The sequence below is a fragment of the Calidris pugnax genome, unplaced genomic scaffold (assembly GCF_001431845.1).
Source record: "Calidris pugnax isolate Ruff unplaced genomic scaffold, ASM143184v1 scaffold24, whole genome shotgun sequence".
NCBI classification, from domain to species: domain Eukaryota; kingdom Metazoa; phylum Chordata; class Aves; order Charadriiformes; family Scolopacidae; genus Calidris; species Calidris pugnax.
This window is the reverse complement of record NW_015090922.1, coordinates 30528171-30550252: the sequence shown is the minus strand read 5'-3', so window position 1 is coordinate 30550252 and position 22082 is coordinate 30528171. Positions and strand designations below refer to the sequence as shown.

The window sequence follows — 22082 nt, the reverse complement described above, 5'->3', positions numbered from 1 at the left end:
GCACGTTAATCTTTCAAAGTACACTTCGCAGTAGAATCAAGCAGCCCTTTGCGCTGCCAGCGTTAGTCAAGACAATAAATAGCTACTTAAAGCAATCACAGAATTCTAACTGCTAGATATCCATTCCTGATGTTGCTCCAAAAGATTATGGGTATCTATAAAACTACCAATCTCATTCATTTAACAGCTCCTCTCCCTTGCTAAAGCTGTCAACATGGGGGCAAGTGTTTGCTCTTTCAGAGGAAAGTCTCTTCTGAAAAGGAGTTGTGATGGAATAAAAAACAAACCAAGAAAACCCTCTTCCTGAAGATACTGCAACTACTAAGAGGATGTGGTAGGAATCAATTAAAAAACATTGTCAAGAAGTCTTGGAAGGAGGAAAGGCCACTTAAAGCACTCTCTTGTCCTTTCAGCAGATATTCTTAATAGGGGAGGCAAAGCCGTCACCTTATCCCACCAGGAATCCCACCTCTGTCTTTTAAAGGGATCTGTTCATATCCTCCTATGTTGCTAAAATTACTGTTACCAGCACTGGGTAGTGCTCTATTTCCTTCCCTAGCTTCTACCAGCTGCTCACCTTCTACTTGACTGATACATGGGAATTTGACAAAGGCACAATAAATTAGTAAAGAAAAATAATATATTTACCATAAATCTAAATATTAACCTATCTAAATGCATAACTTAAAATCAGCAAGGAAAGGGAGCAGGTGACTAAATGAAACTACAACAGCTCTAGTAGTTCACAGTTTAACAACAGCATTTAACAGCAGTATTTCCCTTCCTCCTTTTGACCATTCAGTCAGTCAGATGAAGGGTTACTTCATCAGCCCAGCACAGTACTCCACTTCAAAATGCCACAGTACTGAAAAAAAACGGTGGTCTACATACAATTATGTGAATGGCAAAAGAAAAGCTGTAGAATGGTAAACTAGTTTACAATCCTGTTTGGACTCCAGTCTCCCAACCACAACCAACAGCACCGTTTCCTCACTCCAGCCTCAGAAGCAGCAGCTACCATTTCTTTTCACAAAGCCTGCAGATTTTCAAAGATGTCAAAAGCCCATCTGTTGAGTCAAAGAAAGGAAAGTCTCTGTAACTTTTAGAAAAGAGTCAGGAAAATTAAGTTGAATTCAAGTCAAATGTAGCAAGTGCCTGAGTATGAACTACTGCTGTGCCCTAAACTGGAAGGGTAAAGGGTCTTAAATAGGCTGTAAAACAGATATTCATTTCCTGAAATACAGCAGCTTCTCGCTTTTCACTTTCAAGAGAGAAAAGCTCAATTAAATATAATGAACTAAAACATACTCAGATGTCAAATATTCTGGTTTGGGCAGTTCCACTGTGCTCCCTTCAAAACCTGATATGAAGTTAATTAACTGAATTATCCTTATCCAAATTCATTATCCTAACTTTTTATTGTGTTTGTTATGGAGCTTTGATGGTATGCTTCCACAAGTGTCCCAAAAAAACCCCAAAAACTGTTGACAGACTTACAGCTCTGAACATTGCACAACTGGCTGAAGGACAAGCAGGGAGTTGCCTGTCTGCAGCATCTGATCAGAAGAACCATCTTTATGCTCTAATATTCTAACTGCTACAGGATCGTCATTGTCCTTAACTCATTTTTAACACTTGCCACAAGCACCGGGGGAATAAAAAGTCTGTTTCAAGTATAAAATGCAACTCATGATTCAGAAATACACCTCTACGTTTTATGACCGTTGGCCCTTTGTACAACAGCTATTTACTTTTTTTTCCTTTCCTTAAAAACTTCCGTAAAAACATCACAATCTTTTCATAAGCAAAACATGAGTCACCATACCCACCCCCCCCACAAGCTGCAGGCCAGCAGGAAAAAGGGCCCTCTTTTTTATCATGGGGGAGGTAGTGAAGAAAAGGCGTTTTCCATTATTTGTCGTACACACACATAAGGAAAAATCAGCAGCAGAACTGTGTAGAAGTTTCATTAGAAAAACCCATCACTGCTTGCAATTCCCTCCTTTCCATTTATTTCCGCTTTCTTTATGCAGTTCATGCCCTTGAGTTTGTGCCAATGTATGATTTTAGAGAAAGGCCATGTGAAAAACTTAGTGGTTCAATATATTTACATGACCAAAAAAGCAAAATAAGAGGATGACAGTTGTCTCAAATGTGAATGCTATAAAGTAGGAACTGAGCCCACCAACACCCGAAAAAAGAAAATTTTAATCAGTTTAACATACCTTATTAATTCAGACTACCTGATAGTGTCCTTTCAAGTCATTTTTCCTGAAACCTGAAGCTAAGCCAGTCTGCATTTAATTCACAAATTCACATTTAGAAAGACATCATGCTACTTAAAAGAAAAAAAGTCTATCTGAAAAAAAAAATCTGTGTACCATTTTAATCTGTGAATCCAACTCTTTGTTTAGAGAGATTTATTGGGATTTGAGTTGCAAATACATCTTTGGCCTGGAAAAACAAACAGCCACAAAATGACCATAAACAGAATAAATATCTTAAAGCTCTTACATACTTTCTTTTATTTTACAAAATAATTTTATCCTACTGTTTTTAAACCACTTGTAGAAGTTTTCTTCAGCAAGATTTATGCAGAGTTCAGCATATAAAAACCTAACCATTGGGTCTTCTGCCCTACAGCATACAGAAAGAGTAACTGTCTGTCTCATTACCATTCCCCAAGGTTCAGCCAGTGGCTTACAAACTTCCTTAAGATCATTGGCTACAAAATAGCAGAAGGAATTAGACAAAACACAAATAATTACCATTATTTTTAATAATATGTAACCATCAGAGCACTATTACGACCAAGAGAGGGGAATCTTAGCAAGTAGTCATTTTTGCTCCCATATCTGCATATATAACTGCTAAATTGTCTAAGAAATTCTACAGGACAACATCACAATAACATCACACAGGCCCAGCCAAATTCTGAAATTGGCTGAATTCTGAAAACATCTCTGTGATCAAAGTGTCTGTACATGGGAGGGACTTTTTTGGTTTTCAGTTTACTTTTTTTTTTTTTTTTTAATTGGTTGTACGCATTACCACTGTAGTAAGTACAGCAACAAACAGCTGAAGTTATTAAGCACCAAACCTGTCCTCTACTCCAGTACTACAATCCTCACTGAAATGAAGGCTAAAAAAGAATAACTAAGGGACCACTATTTCCTTTGCAGGTTTCTTGAAGATTTTTCTGGTCACAAATTTATTACACATAATTATTCACTCTAAAAATTATCAATAAGGTAAACTTCCGTGTGTTGTATTCAAACAACTGAGACCATACAAAAACATTTGGACACGTCAAGCATTCAGATGAACCACTTGTATAACATGGGGCTCATGTTCTTCCATATATTGCCATAACTTACTTTTTCTGAAGTCAACACAAACGAAGCCATGCCAAAAAAATTAGCAAGACACTCAGCATTTTCCAGAGGCAAAAAAATTATATTCAGAAGTAGTCACTGAACATTTCTGGTTTGAATCTTTGAAAAAACACACAGCATTTCTGCAAGTGATGAAATGCAACCTGTTTCTACCTCAGATTAAATGAGTTTTTAGACAATATAGTTAAAATGTTGTATAATACAGCAAAGTGATTTGGCTTAAAGATATTCTGTTGTGGCAAATGGGATCAAGGTGATATTGTTTCAACATAATGCATTTTAGTTTCCCAGACAGAGAGGAAACAATGCATCTTCATCAGAAAACATATTCTCGACAGGAGTAATATGCATTAGATAAATATTTAATCTATTTGAAGAATTTATCTATCAGGTCCATCCAGCTTTATGCATTTAGGCCCTCCTGCTGTATCAATTATGTTGATTCCCTGTTTTAGCACAGTCTGCAGAGGAAGAGTCTAGAAGTTCTGTTGAAATCAGATTTGGCTGCCCCATATTTCAAAATATTTTGTAAAAATACTCTTCATGAATAAAAACTTTCAAAACTGCTTTGAGGTACTGATGTCATGAAACTGGATTCATAAGGCATGAACAACCTGTTACAACAAAAAGATCAAATGACAGGAGTGAATATGATGGCAACTGAAATCAATGACAAATCTTGCATTAAATGGACTGGAGCTGCAATTTTGTTCTGTTTCCAGGAAATACAAATGCATTACATCAGTTGAGATGCACTTCCCATCATGATGACTCGATTGCAGAGTCCCTTGGTAAATTACACTTAAGAAGGAAGAAGCTACTGAAAACATTGTCTTCTCCCCCAGAAGCTACATATCTTTGCCTTGCGCATAAAAGATTAAAAAATTTTAGGAATCCAAAGAAATTAGAGCCATCATTAACAGAACCTCAATGCTATTGAGAGAACAAATAAAGATGCAAGAACAACAAAAATCCAACAAATCTTTAGAAGGTCAAAAGAAATAAAACATGCAATTGCTTTACTGGCTTTTCAGCTACAAAATTTGCCCCTATAAATACATTTTGACCTTATGACTAATTGCAACCAAATTTGACTAAACGATACATGTATCAGACGAGTTCATGAAAACCAGCAGCTAGAAAGACCACGGAGACACGAATGAGTGGCTGCTAAAAGAGAACAGAAGCTCTGCCCACCTTAGGAGATAGCAGAGGTTCTAAGGAGCACAAAAGCTAGGCAGAAAGAAAGGGGTGGAAGAAGCAGAGAGAAGAAAAAGTAGTAGGAACATCCAGACTTCAGTTCCAATGCCCACTGCATTGCACGGGGTTTAGAGGTTGTTGGTCTTTGTCTTACTTAATTTGAATTGCTCTGTCACAGGTACAGAGTTGAGCAGATTACCAATGTTTCAGCAGAAGAGCCGTGCAAGCAAAGCAGCTGAAAATACGAAAACATATGAGACAGGAGAGCAGCACTTTGGGTGGTACCCAAATTATGTATAGCTCAAAAAAAAAAAAAGCTTTATGGCAGTAAGAGGACAGTATTCATATTACAGTGTGTTACCAAAACAATTCATAAATACATAGCTATGTTGTGGGGTTTTTTCATTATTACCAAACAAGTGTGGGATAAAAATAAACTGCTAAAAACTAAATAAATAATCTCAAGCCTGAATTCAAAAGGTTTACTGATCTGTGCATCAGCTGATCAGTTGATAAAACTGAAGGACTAAACCTTTACGTGCAGATTTTGACAGCCAAACAATATAAAAGACACCAGTAAGTAAAGGACCACATATAACCTTCCGCAGCAAAAGAATGGAAGTCACCCATTATCCATGCTCCTGCATATAAATGACAGTGTGCATGCTGAACAGCAACATAGGAAGGTATCACTAACCATCTAAAGATACATTACTTTACAGTCACTGTACAATTTTAAACATCCTAATCCATTTCTTCTTATTTTCACCCTTTATTGATACTCCACCTCCCAAAAAAATAATTGTTTTGAAGTTCAAGAGCTCTGATATAGTTTCACAAAGATTTCCCAACTGATGCAAATATACAGGTTTGAGTTATGAAAACATCTACAAAAAACATCAATTACCAAACTGCAGTTCTCCCTCAGCACGGCTTAATATCGCACTCTTGAAGCAACAGCACTGACTGCAGCACAATTAGCCGTGGCCAGACCATACCAGTAAATACATAGGATGAAGAAACTACGTTCTGAAACTCAGAGCAAATTCATATTAAAATTTGAAATAAAACATCTGCAAATTCTAATATTCAAGATCAATAAGTAAGGGAGAAAACTAAGTGCCCAGAAAACTATGAAATGGAAATACACTCTAGAAGCACCTGAAGGATACCTTCTCTTCTGTCTTCACCTTTTTTCTCCCCCCAGTCTCATTGACACTAGTGAGGTAAACTTGCTGTCTTTATTGTTCTTACGGTTTCTCAATGAACACAATGCTATGTGCTAAAACAGTAATTCTTCCCTCAATGAAAATGTATCTTAGAAAAGTGGCAGCAGCAGAAGTAGGTCTAATCAAAACTAATCATTACCTTGCTTCACAGTTTTAATACAAGCACATTTAAATTGGTTTAACCATTGGACTTGAAGAGAACGATGCACCATTATGTTTTTCATTCAAAGCTCCTAGATCCTCAGTGTCTGGGAGCTGTTTACAGAAAAAAGATAAACATAACAACAAATTAAGTCACAGGAAGCTAAAGCAACATTCTCCTTGGATTATTAAAGCAATGTTGTCTGGCAGAGGATTAGAAGCCAGGTCACAAAGTCTCATTGTGGCACTGCCATTTTCCTACTTCAAAGCCACTCATCTAATTTGAAATGGTTTCTTCAACTGCTTGGAAAGATGAGAGAGGTGTCCATATTGTGTAAGTTTTAGACAACCTCCTGGTTTAGAAAACTTCCAGGTTTGTTGTGAGAACTAGTCTGTGCTCACCCAGCACATGGAGGGTGGTAGATATTATTTCACGTTATCTCCAACCAATGACATACACAAAACTAGTGAATATTCTTTTATATTTCTGTAATACGCAATCTGCAGTAATACGCAAGTGACAAGAGTCTATTCACTGCCCCATAGTACAAAAAAATTATTACATGCCCACAAAACTTTCCATGCAACCACTACCAGTAGAAAAGCTTGTAAGACAGCTAGAAATTCCACACTCTGTGGAAAGTCTTCACTATAGAATTAGAAGGATTCAGGATTTGCTAAGAAAAAAGAAGATACCAAGTAACACTTGCTATCATCAACATCATGCACGTTCTGGGCTGAGTAAAATACTGGGCAAGCAAAGCAAAGTCCATGTGGAAAAAAAAACAAACACCAACACAAAAAAGCACTAAGCATGCAAGTAGAGACCTTCATAAAGCTGACTTCCAAAATGGCAGAAATCTACATTACAGAAGTCATTCTATTTTCCCATCTCTGAAAGACACTTCTACCTTAACACATTTTAAACGTGCACTTCAGAAGTTTATGAACACTTTAAGGCATGCATCTTCTCCCTTTGTAATCCTGGTCTGTTTTAATTGAAAACAGCTTCTCAATCTAGATCACCATGAGGCCACACAAACGTGCCTACACAAGGGAGGAATACACACATACAGGAAAGAGCAGCCTTAAGGAGGAAGAATTAGGCCATTTCTTTAAACAGGGGGGTTAGTTTATGTGAACTTCAAGTGACCGTGAAACTATGGTGTAACTGTGTCAAGCACAGCCAAGCTGATCTAAGATGAGTTGCTGACGAAAAGCTCTCAGCTGATGTAGCTTGTTTTCCCATCAGCACTAGTGATCCTCTGACTCCACAGTGAACTTCTTCAGGAAGTTAACCAGTTAATCAGGGTAAGTAGGAAGTTACCCTACACCAGAGAGTGTCAACAGGCACCTACCATCTAAGCTCCCTGAAGCAGCTTGCTTCGGGGTCAGACATGTTCCAGCATTAACAGACAGAAAGGGGAATGAAGCAAATAGGTGCAACAGTTTAATGTCCTCATTGCTCCTAACAGCCTCTTGTAACCTGCTTCTAGAGGCTACCAGCACATGAGTAGGACCCAGGGTCACTTTTGCAGTTCTTCATCAATCACAGCAGCCTACAGCTCAATATATTAGCAGACATTCACCTCTGCATCTATCACAGGTTAGGAAGGCCAGACAAGGTGCTTGAGCCTCTCTTCTGACACCTCTGCTGAGCTGGTAGTGACTTTGAGCAGAGGAGCATTGGTCAGGCATCTCAGCTGCCAGAGCTCATCTCTGACAGGCCAAAAACATACCAAAATTATGTTAGTTTAAGCCAATAGAAAAGTCTTTATCCAGGCTTTCAAAACAGTTTGACAACTCAGTTTTAAGTTCCAAAGTTAAGTTAAGCACAGGACATTTCTACATGTAAACAAAGCTTAAGTCTTACCAATTTATGTTTTAGCAAAAAAATGTCAATACTCAATATACTCAATATATTGCTCAACATAACTGAGTAACTGTTCTCATGTTCTCTTTTCAATTTTGATATATATAGCAGATTTCAGCTGCCTTACCATTCCTCCCTTCAGCTCCATAAACACCAAAAGAATTGTTGTCAAACAAGAAAAACAAAAACCTCCTCTTACAAGTGCTTGGAAAAAAGTGTTTCTTGGCACAGCAGAAGGGCTAGTTGCTTTGATTCAAACACAAGTTGTTGAAACAAGATGTTGCAAAGTGCTAAGAGAGTAGTTCAACATATTTTAAAAGGTACACACAGCTGAATGAACAAAAACAAACAAAAAATTAGCCTTGCAGTCAAATCAGAAGGTAACAACTGCAACATCATCTTGTAAACAAGAAGGAAGGCTTGTCACAGACAAGTGAAAGGTCACCATCAGCAAAGTAACCAGCCACAGTGCTGTTAGCTGTACTCACAACATATCCGTGGCTAGAGCCGTCCAAGGGGATTCACGTTAAGAGACAGAGAAGAGGCATGTGCTCTACATGTAGCCAGATTTATGCTTTAATAAACTGTTAGGAAAAAAAAAAAACAACTGGAACAAGGTAGATAAGTTATTAAATTACAAAGAAAGCTTTCCAAAGGAAAAAAAGAAAAAAAAAAAGAGGAAGAAAAAACACACGTGGTAGAACAGTAAAACTTTCAGAGTGACCTAGTAAAATTGTGGTAAAAGCCATGGCCAGCTAGCATACACTGGAGATTGTCAAGTAGCAGTTTGCCAATCAGTGAAGATAACGTTAAGCTACAAAACGTGAAGAAATAAATTAAAAGTTTATCTGTAAGTACATGCATAAAGTATATACACGATTCACTGGGCATCCTTATGTTATTACTAAAAAGAGGAAAAAAATTGAAGTTAAGCAGAAAGAAAGCATTTGTGATGTTAAAAAGAAAAATAATCCTCACACTTAAAAAACCTGTAATCTTACACTTCAGTGAAATGTTATACTTTAGTGAAAAGATTTCTTCAAAATTTGATGATTTGCTGGGAGATATTTACATATCAAGTCTTTCATCTACCACAAAGGAAACCTCTCAGAGTGTATAAATAGCTCTCCCCATAAGGATGAACATTTTCTTCTGCTGTAATCACATTCCCTTGAGCAATAAAAATGTTAAACTTCTCCTGCCATTCCAGTGTTCTCCTTTTTCTATTTCTGATTTCTACCCCTTCAGCCATAGATGGATAAGCCTCCATCATTTTTCATTAACGTAAGATATGTGCTATCACCACACACACTTCATTCATCCTTGTCAACTGACAAACTTTGTGTCTTCTCATTCCTCTATGAACATTCACTTACGCATTTTAGCCGGAACTTTTAAGAAACCTTCCAAAAGCAGCAAGTTGAGGAAACAAAGACAGACAAGCTAAGTAACTGCACTGAGGCAGCAAGCCATGTCCTCCAGCAACGGTCTGTTATTCACTGGACACATCTTTCATTCAGGACTTTGTAGAACCTGTGGTTCATTCACTAGGAGAAACTGGTCTGTAGAAACAGGGTCTGCCCTAGTGCCATGATCAGTATAAAGATTCCTCTGCTGGTCCATATGGTTATGTCTCTAAACAGGTAAATAAAACAGCCTCGAGCCTGTTCTCTACCAACAAAGGGGCATGACACAGCTTGTGTCTGCAAAGCTAAACTTCTCCTTGCACAAGGTCAGAAGAGACAAGTACCATTTCCGCTGCTTTTTGGGAACAGTCCCTTCCCTGCTCTCTCCCAACACATGCAGGCAGTAGGGCATCAGTCTAAACTGCACCAAGGAGCACACTCAAACTTAAGTCATAGTCCTGTCCATTCTCGAGCCCACATCCTCTCTGTGCTTAGTTCAAAAGTCTAAGGACCACATATAGCTCCAATGAAAGTCAAAAAAAGGTTTGAAAGAAACAAGCTATCTACAAGCACATTCCTATCCACAAACAGCCAATGAAAGTTCCTGCAACATGCCAGATGATCCTGTTCTCTCTGCCACCACGAGAGCTAGGCCAGAAGTTGTAAGGGGAATGCACTGTTCCATAAACATTGAAGACTGCAGGTCACCCATACTCTCTGACCTCTTGAAAGCACTTCTCAAAAAGATACCTCTAATCCCAAAACCCTCTTGCATTCATAATCATGAACTTAAGGCCACAGAGCTACGTTTAAGACTCAAGATTGATGAAAAAGCAGCTTCTCAAGGGTAGCTGTCTCAGGAGTCTTTACCGGTGAAAACTGAAGTCTGAAGAAACAGGATCAGTGAGACACATCCACACAAAAGCGATTTGCTCACAGGCATGAGACACGAGGCCCTGGCATGATGAAAGCTGAGCATATTAGCTAAGGCAGTGCCTGTTATGAGAACAGATTAGTTCAGCTTCCTGTTACATCAAACAGTAACTTTCATCAGTCCTACGTTTGCTTAAAAAAAAGGCAAGAAAAAAAAAATCTCTACTGACATCACAACTAGGGCTGGGCAGACAGTGGCAGATTAGGAAATACAATGAGTCACTGCAAATACAGAACACATAGCAAGAGTTTTCAAACTGCCATGCAAAATCTAGTCTTATAAAAAGTAAAAAACAGACAATATAGCTGAAGTGAACGACACCAGAAAAGTTAACAGCAGCGTAGTGCCTTCACACAACCAAAGGAGTCGGGGAAAATAAGAACATTGTAAAAAGGACAGGGTAAGACACAAGGCCACTGCAGGAAGGAACAAAATCAACACAATTCAACAATCAAGAAGGAAACATCAGCTAAAATAAGCTGATGGGTGGGCAAGGAGGAAATAATATTAAGCCAAAAATACAGGTACAACTGAAAAAAAGAGAAAGCTATGCAAACAAAGCACAGCCGACAGAGCTACGTTCCAAAAAAAAAGTTCACTCTGGAAAAGCTGCCAAGGTATCTGTATATGCATGAAAGAAAACCAAAATATAAACACAAAAAAAACCAGTGTAAGTAAAAGAATGAGTTATCATAAACTTAACTGCTATGTGTTAAGGAAAAAAATCATTAGTGAAATACTAAGGCACATAATTTTTTTAAAACTTTTTTTAAACTTTTTTTAGCTGCCATAATTCAGGCTAAGCATCTTATTCTCTGAACCACCACAACACCTCAACGTTGCAGAGATGCTACTAAAAAATCTAGGGTAAAGAAAGTGGCATCTTCCCCGCCAAATAGGAAATCTCCCCATAAGATGAAGCAAAGTAAATAGTATTCTTAAGGTGAATATGGCAATGCTTGTCAGCAGTTAGAAATACCTTCTATTTTGGGTATGTATGGATCAGAAGGATTAGAGATGCGAGATTTCTGTACATAGTTGTTAGAACTTTGGATGCAGAAGTTTTCTTTCCTTTAGGAACTATTTGTGGCTTGACATCAGGGGATTTCTTTTTGCTGCAAGTGCAAAGATAAGAGGAAGGAACAATGCTGGAATTATTAACAGCTGAATAAACTTTGTGAAGAGAAGTACAGCGCAGCTGCACAGGAGTTGGTTGATAATGCAGAAACAAGGAATCAGATCAATAAGTGCTAATGAAAGCATTAAATCTTCACAGTTTCCAGATGGAAGGTGGATTAACTGGTCTCAGACCCTGACAATCTCTTCTTTGGGTCCCAACATCAAAGAAGGTGAGATTACTACTGCTGCTTCTATGTTGACATTTTTTATTATAATTTTAATTAGAAAGCCCTGAAATGAGCATGAGCTCTCTAAAGGCAGTGAGTAACATCTAAAGGCCTTCTCTTTCGGTATTCTTAAGCCAGAACTACTTTGGAAAGACTTCAAATTATACAGAGACCCCAATTCTAGTCCTATTCAGCCATAAGACTCGGCATCTCTTAATGATGTAACATTTTATTGTTAAAAAGCTCACTCATCCAGACTAAAACTTGCTATCAATGTATTTTTCAAATTAATATGAAATTTGGAAACACAATATTTTTTCTTCTTAACACTACCTATGATAAGGTGCTTAGAAGCTCAGAATTAAGAAAGTTTCCTGTGGTGATAAATCACTGGGAAGATATATAAAAATAACTCCAAAATACAGGAGTTCCTTGTAAATACGCAAATGATACATCTTTTTGAACTAATTCATACTCTTGCCAAGTTTCTTTTTCCCCAAGAACATAGTTAGCATACTTCCAAGTTGAAATAAAGCATTCTTGGTGTGCATTAACAGTAAAAATGAATTCATCAATTTACCATAAAAGTTTGTTACTTGTTAACCAGACTGTCCTTCTCCCCTACAAAAATAAACACATCATGAGTATCTTGGAATGTTCATTTAATAAAGTCATGATTGCAAGTCTGTTACCTGCCTTTTGAACTGTCTCATTCGAGTGTGCAACACATTAGTACGTTGTCTGGCATAACAGAAGCCAAAGTCTTCTATAAACATCAGGCAGGCTGGTTCCTCCCACACTAATTATGACAGCTTGACAAGAGTGATGATGAAACCACTGAAATACACTGCTTTCCCACAAGCTTTTAGAAAGGGTACGTTGACAAGAGTGATGATGAAACCACTGAAATCCCACAAGCTTTTAGAAAGGGTACAGGGGGCAGTGGGAGGAAGCCCACTTCCCAGGAATAAAATCCTGTTTCCTCACCTTGAAGCAAATCACAAAGAAAAAATAGCATCATTTAATAGAAGACGTCAAAGCTGAAGCTTGATTGGACACAGTTGCCAAGTTCAAGCACATCAAGTCACATCCCACAAGATAAGCGAGGCTGATCTGTGAGAGCCTTCAGATGGCAAAGGACCCAAGTACCGCAAGGAGCTGTCAATCAGTAGGTGGCACTCTTCAAACTCTGACAGCGAGGAGTCAAACACCAGCACAAGCCAGGACACATTACATAGCAAAGTCTGGATCTCTAGCAGAAATATCAACAAGAAATACTGAACAATTTTAACCTAACACACCCATGGGGAATGCAATGGCTTCATTTCAATACTATATACAGCAACCCTTGTATGTAATCTCTGAAGTTCCTAAGAATTATAATTTTTGAGTGCTATAAATATTTTGGATGAACCCTATGTATGCTAGTGTACTAAAACCAGTATTTAAGAAATTATTCATTACATTTGCAGAATATTTTGAGTGCAGCCTTGTAGCTAATTATATAGATGTAAGTCAAAGTCGTGAATGATGAAAATATTTTTTTAACATAAAAAAACATAGCATAATTATTTATGTTTTGCCACACCTGTTCTTCAAACCTGGGCAGTAAATTCATTGCAATAAATTGAATATATAACTAAGTCTTTTGGAACAAAATATGAATTGTTATTTCTGTGATATTTACTGGTGAAAGTGAGACACATGCACCAAAAGATTCGTTTTTAGAGTTCAAATCAATACAAGGTATAACAAAAATGAAAACATTGCTCCATAAGACAGGCATCACATTTTCCATTCCTGCAAATAGTGTTTCTTCGTTTAACAATTATAGACTTTTTTTTTGTATTCTAAACACAGATTGAAATCAATATACATTACTGCTCATTTGATAAATCAGTAAAGGAAGAGCAGATTTAGTAACAAAGTTTTGAGTACAGGTACTTGTAATTGAAACAGCCAGCAGAGGGAGTATAAAAGCAAAACAAAAACCCCCAAATATCCTTTTCTTTTCATATATATTTTTTTTACTTATGATTTTCACTTTCTTTTAGAATATGATAATATTGCCAAAAGTGCAAAAACTAAAATATTGTAAAAAACATTGAATTTTAAAGTATTAAACATGACTTGAAACTAAAATATTTTTTAAGTAGCATTTAAAAATTTAGCTCATATTAGTCTCACCAAACTGCAATATGATTTTAATCACAGACAAAGTTAACACTGATCAACAAGCTGCATAAGCCATTTCCAAGTTACAAATACACACACAGAGACACTGTCATTCTTATTTTCCAAATGTAAAACTAAGTTAATGATTTGAGAATACTGAGAGAATGTTGAGTATAAGTGATTTGTATTACAATACAGCACAAAAATCTTAAAACTGCACAAAGGTACTGTGGTAGTGATCTGTACAACAGAAGATTTAAAAGCAAGTAAGCCAAGTACATGCTCTAGATCACTAGTGGAAATGAGTGTTTACATGACTGCTTCAAAATCATGTCACTAAGTCGTGTATATGCCAAAATAAAAACTCATCTTTATGCTTTCAGGTTTTCATCACATCCAGCTGATGAATATGGCTTAGACACGAGCAAAAGGAAGGACATGAACAGGTCACTGGAGCCGCCAACCATGAGTGAGAACCTTGAATGAGCTGCCATTCTCCTAGCAGAAGTGACAAAATAGAGACCCTGCCCCAACTCACCTACGCTACCCCACCGTGCATAACCACACCTTCCACAGTCCATGTTAGAGAAGAGCAAGCTTACTGAGTTAACAGTGAAGGCGTCACCTCCTTTCTCAAGGCCTATGAGAGCTAGGTACTCCCAAGCCATCAGGCAAACACGGGCAGCAGAGCTGAGGGGTCAAAGCGACAGAGGTTTAGTTATTTCCAGTGTAAACTGCATGTTTTATAAACAAACGTTTGTTAAAGTATCTGACTTGGACAAACAATCCCTCCTTCAACTCTTCACTGATTTTGCTCACATCGTTTCCATTCTCTTTCCATGCAATTCCTTGCTGTCTGCCCTATGTGTTGGTCCATAATCCCTCTAAACAGAATGGCAGTGCTTCAAACCAGGATACATGGTGTTCTGTATGTTAAGACAAAATGCAGTATTGTGAAACACCAGTCCTGATGGGAGCTGCTGAATGACATCACTTACCATAACTATATACTGCTTTAGTGACAATTTTGCTTTCAATTAATGCGGAACCAGAATCCCAGGAGTGAAAACCAGAGGCAATTCCATTTTCTACATCAGCATCTAAATTTTAAGGATGATTTAATTTTAAAACCAAACCGTGTCCACCTCTACACATGGGATTCATTGCTGAAATCAGCATTTGGCTTACAAAATCCTGATTGCAACTAATGAATACACAAATCAGGGAAAAAAAAAAAAAAAGGAGAGTCAAGCCAAGATTAACTTTCCCATTAGTGCAGGTAACAGGAATACTTTTAACTTTATTGAAACATTATTTGCTATTTTTTTCTACAACTACACATCTTACTACATCTACTCTTTCTCAGAGTACTATTCAATTGGAAAGTCTTAGCATCCATCACACAAATGTGCAGGATAAACTTGCTGCACCACCAAAAAAAAAAAAAAGGAAAAAAAAAAAAGGCAGATAAAAGGTAACCGTATAAAATACCAATATACCGATAAATCTCAAACAAGCAGAAAGCCCCTATACTGTGAGTAGACTCACTGGTCACAGATTAAATATGCTACACGTGCAGCTCGAGAGACCTTGAGTGTAGAAGAAACTCAGGATGGTCCCCTGAAAGTAAGGCATTTCACAGACACCTGAAACACCTGGCAGCTTGCATTATCCTAAAAATGGTAGAACTCCACCGGAGAATTGATCCAGCATGTTAAATACTAAAAGTTTCTCAAAACACTGTGTTATGCACCACGTTACAGATTTCAAACAGTTAAGAAAAACAGCACACACCATACAAAGTTCAGATCAGGTTCGAGACCATCTAAGGAACCTGAAGGTACACAAATCCATGGGATCTGATGAGATGCATCCGCAGCTCCTAAGGGAACAGGAGGGAACAGGCAGATGAAGTTGCTAAGCTACTATCCATCATATATGGGAAGGTGTGGCAGTCCAGTGAAGTCCCCACAAACTGGAAAAGGGGAACACAATGCCCGTTTTCAAAAACATTAAAAAGGAAGACCTGGGGAACTACAGGTCTCACTTCTGTGCCTGACAATACCATGAAGCCCCCTGAAAACTATGCTGAGGAACATGGAAAATAAGGAGGTGATCAGTGACAACCAGCAGGGTTTCACTAAAGGCAAATTGTGCCTGACAATTTGGTGGTCTTCTACAACGAGGTTAGAGCCTTAGCAGATAATGGAAGAGCAACTGACATCATCTACTTGGACCCCTGCAAAGGATTTGACACTGTCCCATATGATAACCTTGTCTCTAAATTGGAGACATATTTGATGCATGGACCACTCAGTGGATAAGAAATTGGCTGGATGTTGCACTCCAAGAGTTGCGGTCAATGGCTCAATGTCCAAGTAGAAACCAGCAATGAGTTCCTTAGCAGTTGGTACTGGGACCAGCGCTGTTTAATATCTTGGTCAGCGACATGGACAATGAAATTAAGTACATCCTCAGCAAGTTTGCCAACAACACCAAGATGCATGATGCAATCAACACACTGGAGGGGATGCCATCCAGAGGGACCTGGACAAGCTTGAGAGGTGAGCCCTGGCAAAGCTAATGAAGTTGAACAAGGCCAAGTGGGTCAGGGCAACACCAAGCACACATACCAGCTGGGCAGACAACGTGCGCTTGCAGCCCAGAAAGCCAACCATAACCTGGGCTGCATCAAAAGAAGCAAGGCCAACAGGTTGAGGGAGGTGATGCTCCCGCTCTGCTCTCACCCCTGGAGAGGGTGAGACTGACCTTACCTGAAGTATTGCATCCAGCTCTGAGGTCCCCAACATAAGAAGGACACAGAGGGCTGGAGCACCTCTCCTATGAATACAGTCCAACAGAGTTGCGGTTCTTCAGTCTGGAGAAGAGAAGGCTCCGAGGCGGCATTATAACAGCTTTCAAGTTATTGGGGGAGCCTACAGGAATGACGCGCAAGGACTCTTTATCAGGAAATGTAGCGATAGAACACGGGGCAATGGGATCAAACTGGAAGACGGCAGATTTACATTACATATCAGAAAGAAATTCTTTACTGTGAGGGTGATGAGAGACTGGAACTGGTTGCCCCGAGAAGTTGTGGATGACCCACCCCTGGAAGTGTTCAAGGCCAGGCTGGATGGGGCTTTGAGCAACCTGTTCTAGTGAGAAGTGTCCCTGCCCATGGCAGAGGGGTTGGAACTAGATAATCTTTTAAGGTCCCTTCCAACCCAAACCATTCTATGATTCTATGATATAAGCTTCTGCAATCCCATTCAGTGCTTTACTAGGAATCTTAAAAATAGCTGGATGCAGCACAAACAGTATTGCAGAACTTAAAATTTTAATAATATCAAGAACCTTCTAACAAAATTCTGACCACAGAGCATGCAAGTTGAAAGAGCTCAGAGAAGAAAGAAGAATACATCTCTGGCGATTTCATTGTTTTCCAGTCTTGAGTATTCTAATAGCTCATTTTTTACATCTCCCTTCCAAAAAGCTCATCTCAATTCTCTTCCCTGCAGAACTCCTCAGTTTCCCTGTAAAAATGTTTAGACTTTTTTGTCTTTAAAGTCAAACAGTGTATTTATGTATGTTATGTATGATTTAGAATCGAAAACGCAATTCAGGAAACAAAAGCTATGAGATGCAGCACATTATCTTCATTATTCTACATGACCTCATCCTCTTCAAAACAATAATAGCCTTCCGGCCACACTGTAACCAGGACTGTACACAGTACTCCAAACAGTTGGACAAGTGCTCTTTGCAGTAGCTGCACTGGAACTGAATAGTATCTTGTTTGACTTCCCTCCACTCCTTTTTTCAGCCTGGTTTCCTAAGGAAATCAGACTTATGCAATCGCTCAGTGAGGGAGGGAAGCGTATGCATATGTATATACGCATGTGGACGTCTGCCCAGCTGACCTCACTAATACCTTTTGAGCCCATTCGCCAGTTTCAATAACATTCAAGAGGAGTAGAGATATCATACATTTAAGTTCTTGAAAGTTTCATGAGAGTAGGCTGCAGAACACAGAAAAGTGTCTCCACAGAAAGGGAGGCTGCATGTCTTCTTAGACGTCAGTAAACTCGCAGGGGAAAGAACTGCTCTGCTCCTTTCCTGCCAGCAGGAAAATCTTCAGTCAGAGGTCATAGTCAAAGACAGTGTCTCCACAGAAAGGGAGGCTGCATGTCTTCTTAGACGTCAGTAAACTCGCAGGGGAAAGAACTGCTCTGCTCCTTTCCTGCCAGCAGGAAAATCTTCAGTCAGAGGTCATAGTCAGTCAAAGATGACCAGGTTTCTTGCGTTCAAGTGGTCATAAAATAGCTTAAGTTGAAGTCACCGCTGCTTTTTAAATGGAGTTTTGAACAGAGAGATGTTTTCTGTGTTATCTTTTTCTTGGTCTAGTATAAACCATGTGTGTCGTGCAGTTGCCCTACATGACACACATTCTCTGGCTCGGTCCCTTGCTCCCAAGACCACTTATTTTAAGATGTCAGAGTTGTACCACATGTACGGCAGTATTCTACTCCCCTTAAACACAGAGAAAATAAGAACTGGAAGAGCTTCCCTTCAGGCCTCAAAACTAAACAAGTACGTAGCTCTTTACCACAATCGACTATTGAATAAAGTTTGAAAAAGACAATGCAGCAGATTTTTATTCACCTCTACCGTAGAACTGAACAAGTACTACCACACTTGCGGACTATTGTGCTAAAGACAGCTGCAAGACAATAAGGCAAATGATAAGCTTTCAGCTGACATCTCTATAGATCTTCTGACACATCCCCAAATTACATACATGTGTGAACTATGTACTATTCACCTGTATCCAAAAAGCCACCTTTTATGTTAGCATGCTAACAGATTAAAGCACAAGTTTAGGGAGACTTCAAGGCATAAATCTATGCTTCAAGAAATTGACACAAAAAGAAGAATAAAAAGAAACACACACCCTAACACAAATAACCACAGGTGATCACAATCACCCTAGGCATCAAAACATTAGGCGACCAAAAAAAGAAAGTTTCTGGAAAAAATAAATAAAAAAAAAATAGAAAAAAAAAAAAGATTTATTTCAACCCTGCCACACGCTCCGCTTGGAAATGCATTAATCCCATGCCCGAACCGGACCCCAGCACATCTCCCGGCGGGGCGCTGGAGCTGAGGGCCGGCGGGAGGGCAGGGGCAACCCGACCCCGGGCGGCTTCAGCCCGGAGCCCCGGCCGCTCCGAGGACGCGGCAGCCGCAGGGGCGCCCACCCGGCGGGGCGCGGTCTGTCGGTGAAACGCCTCGGTGAGGGGAAGGCGGCGGCAGGCTCGGGGCGAGACACCGGAGGGGGAGCCGGGCCGCGTCCCCGCCAGCGGGGAGTTTCTGCCCCGCGGAACCCCCCTCTCACCAGCCGCCTCAGCCGATGGGGCCGGCCGGCGGCCCCCGCTGCCGCCGGGATCCCCCGTCCAGCGCGGGGCGGGCACCGACCGAGCCCCGTACCGGGAGGCCGAGCGGCTGCTCTCGCCTCCCTCCCGCCTCCCGACACGGGGCGAGCGCGGCCCCGCGCCTTCCCCCCGCGTTTGGGCTCGGGGGGAGCCGGCCAAGGTTTCGCCGGCAGCGGCGGAGGCTCGCTGCGAAGCGCTTCAATGCCCTCTCTATTCCGCCCTCCCCGCCAGCCCCCCACAGCAAGGAGCACATGTTTCCTCTCCGGCTTCTCGCCCGCCTTGCAACGAGCCACGGCGAGGGAAAGGAAGGAGGTACCCACTATCAAAGAGGGATCAGAGGCACGGAATTGGCCCGCCTGTGGCGGATCTGACAGGGGATGCAGAAAGAAGCGATACGTTTCACTCTCTTCGGTCCTCCGCCGCCTTTCCGATACCATAATGCTTCCTTATCGCTACTTCGAGTAAGTAGGGGGGAAAGTCTCCATTTCCCTACGTATCATTCCTGAGCAAATTAAGCATTCAGTAAATAAAAGGCTGACACACATACACGTAGAGTTGTCTGATCCCGGAACGATGCCGAAATCCCCGAGGCGTGAACAGCCAGCTCCCACAAAGAGCACTCAGTTGCATCGAGCATCCCCTTTGTCCGTGCATCCTCAATACACACCCGGCCGCTCCTCCATGCGTCCACGCACGCCCCACGTATACGGCCCCTTTGTGTCTTCGCTTCCCCCCCACTCACAAAGAAATGCCCCTTCCTCAAGGCATGCACCCAGCCTCGGACACAGCCCTTCGCCTCCCCCCCCGGGACACGCGCGACCCGCCGGGCACAGCGCTCCGGTACCTACTTGTGTTAAAGAAACAGTCCGTAAACCTCCTAAAGCAGCTTGCAGAATTAGATCCATCTTCCATGTCTGGCCCTAGGAGCAGGGGAGACGAGAAGGAGAAGAAGGCGCCTCTCTGCCGCTGCTGCCGCCTAGGAGTCCTGCTCCCGCCGGGGCCGGGGCCGTCGCCTCCTCGGATCCCGTCGCCGCGGGCTGCTGCTGCTGCTGCAGCACCGAGGGAATTGCAGGACCACGGGCGAGAGGCGGCTGGGGAGAGGAGGAGCCGGGAGTGGTGCTGCCGGGGGCCGCCGGCTGCGGAACGGAGCAGCAAGCCCTGGATGGAGGAAGAACAGAAGAGTCTCCTCCTGCCGCTGCCGCCTGGATGGGCGATCAAGTGAGCTGCTGCTGCTGCTCCGCCAACATCTCTTCCTCCTCCTCCTCCTGCCGCTCTCGCTGCCTCTCCTCCTCCTTCCCTCCCTTGGAGACTTGTGAGGTTAAAGGAAGACGAGGAGGGGAAACGAGGAGGCGGCGGCAAGAAGTAAAAAGAAGATGGAGAAGCGGAGGAAAAGGAGGGGATTGGAGCGAGGAAAGGAGCCGCTGCCGCTCTGGGGACGATGCTGGCGGAGGCGGCGGAGGAGGCTGTCCCTGCAGCGCGGCTCCTGCTGCTGCTGGTGGTTGTTAGGAGGAGAGAGAGGGAGCTGCAGGCAGCCGAGCCGCCTCCAGGAGCGGGGGGAGGAGGAGGAGACCCGCCGCTGCCTCCACCTCCGCCGCTCTGGCCATGGGAGTGGAGCGGGCGGCTGCCGGAGCCGGGCTTTTCCCCGGGTGCTGCAGCCAGGGGGGCCGAGGGGCGGGATAAGATCCGCTTCTCCGGGTTGGACATGCTTCCGCTCTTCCCTCCCTTTCGCGGTAGTTTAAGGCAGGACGTCTAGGAGAGATACTAGAGTAAAGCGAAAGGGGAAGCCGAAAAAGGACGGAGCCAAACGAGGGGCAACCGCGGTTCGGTCCTTCGTTCCCCTCCAGCAACCCCCGGGCAGTATTTCCTCGGCACCCCGCCCTCATAAAATCCTCACATTTCCGTTCCCCCTTTAGGCCAGAGGGGACAGGGCGCTACTGACCGCCAAGCGGTTCCGATCCCCTTTTAAAGTCCGCTTTTCCTCATGCTCCCACCTCGCATTCAAAGCAAGAAAACGGCAACAACCTGTATTTTTCTTCGAGCGAGGCAAATATTGCCCCGTACGTGCGTGCGCGTCTGCAAAGAAGCAGATAAAATCACTGCAGTGCCGCTTCCAGTACCAGCCCCGGCCGCCAGAAAACGCCCACTGGCGGAGCCAGCGCTTCCCAGGCTGCCTCCCTGCCTCTCATTACCAGGCGCGCACACAGGAGCTCCGGCACAGCGGTTACCTAAAGGGAACGCAGGGAAAGAGAGAGACACGCCAGCCCGGCCGCAGCCGCCCGTCCCGGCGCCTCAGCGGGCCGCACCACGGCGTCCCTCAGCGGGGCGGCCGCCGGGAGAACGCCCGGCCAAAGGAAGCCCAAGGGCGGGCTCGGAACGGAGCGGGGCCGAGGGCAGCGCTGGAAGCCCCCGCCCCACGTATTTCGTTTTCGCCCCGAACTCGCTCTGCCCTGGGCGCCAGCCGCCGCCGAGAGGCGGGCGGGGAGGTCCAAGTCCACCGGAGTTTACCTCGGGAAGCGGGGAGGGGCCTCAGCATCTCCAACCGCCCGCGGGGCTCCCCCTCGGCCGGCCCGGGGCGCTTCCTTCGGGCCGGCCGGGCCGGGAAGCGGCCGTTGGGGAGCCGTTGCCTCGCGCCGCCCGGCAGTTTAACGGAATCCTGGGGCAGCCGGGTGTCGCCCTCCCGGGGCAGCAGCTCCGCTCGCCCCGCAGCCCGGTCAGCGCCGTTATACCGGCGAGGACCGTCCTTGACCGGGCGGCTGGCAGAGCCCTGGCCCTCCCTGCCCTCGGCCGGAGGCGGCGGGCGGAGGTCGCCCTGCCCTCACCTCCCCTCGCCCGGCGGGTGGCTACCGGGCGGCGGGGCGCTCGTCGCCCTGGGAGGGGAGGCTGAGGCGCGGAGCCCGCTGCCCGAGCACCGGGCCGGTAACACCCAGCTCCCTCGGGGCAGCCCCACC

The 22082-nt window shown here is 42.9% G+C and overlaps 1 protein-coding gene across 2 annotated transcripts in view; it reads right to left on the bottom strand.

Moving 5' to 3' along the window:
• The window catches only part of PDE10A (phosphodiesterase 10A), a 190527-nt gene extending 169605 nt beyond the window's left edge, over positions 1–20922 (bottom strand). For both annotated transcript variants that reach the window (XM_014951028.1, XM_014951029.1), the window contains exon 1: positions 19983–20922. In XM_014951028.1, the coding sequence (XP_014806514.1) occupies positions 19983–20838 (856 nt within the window). In that variant the 5' untranslated portion in view covers positions 20839–20922. The remainder of the gene's footprint in view (positions 1–19982) is intronic.
• Positions 20923–22082: the final 1160 nt, after the last annotated feature.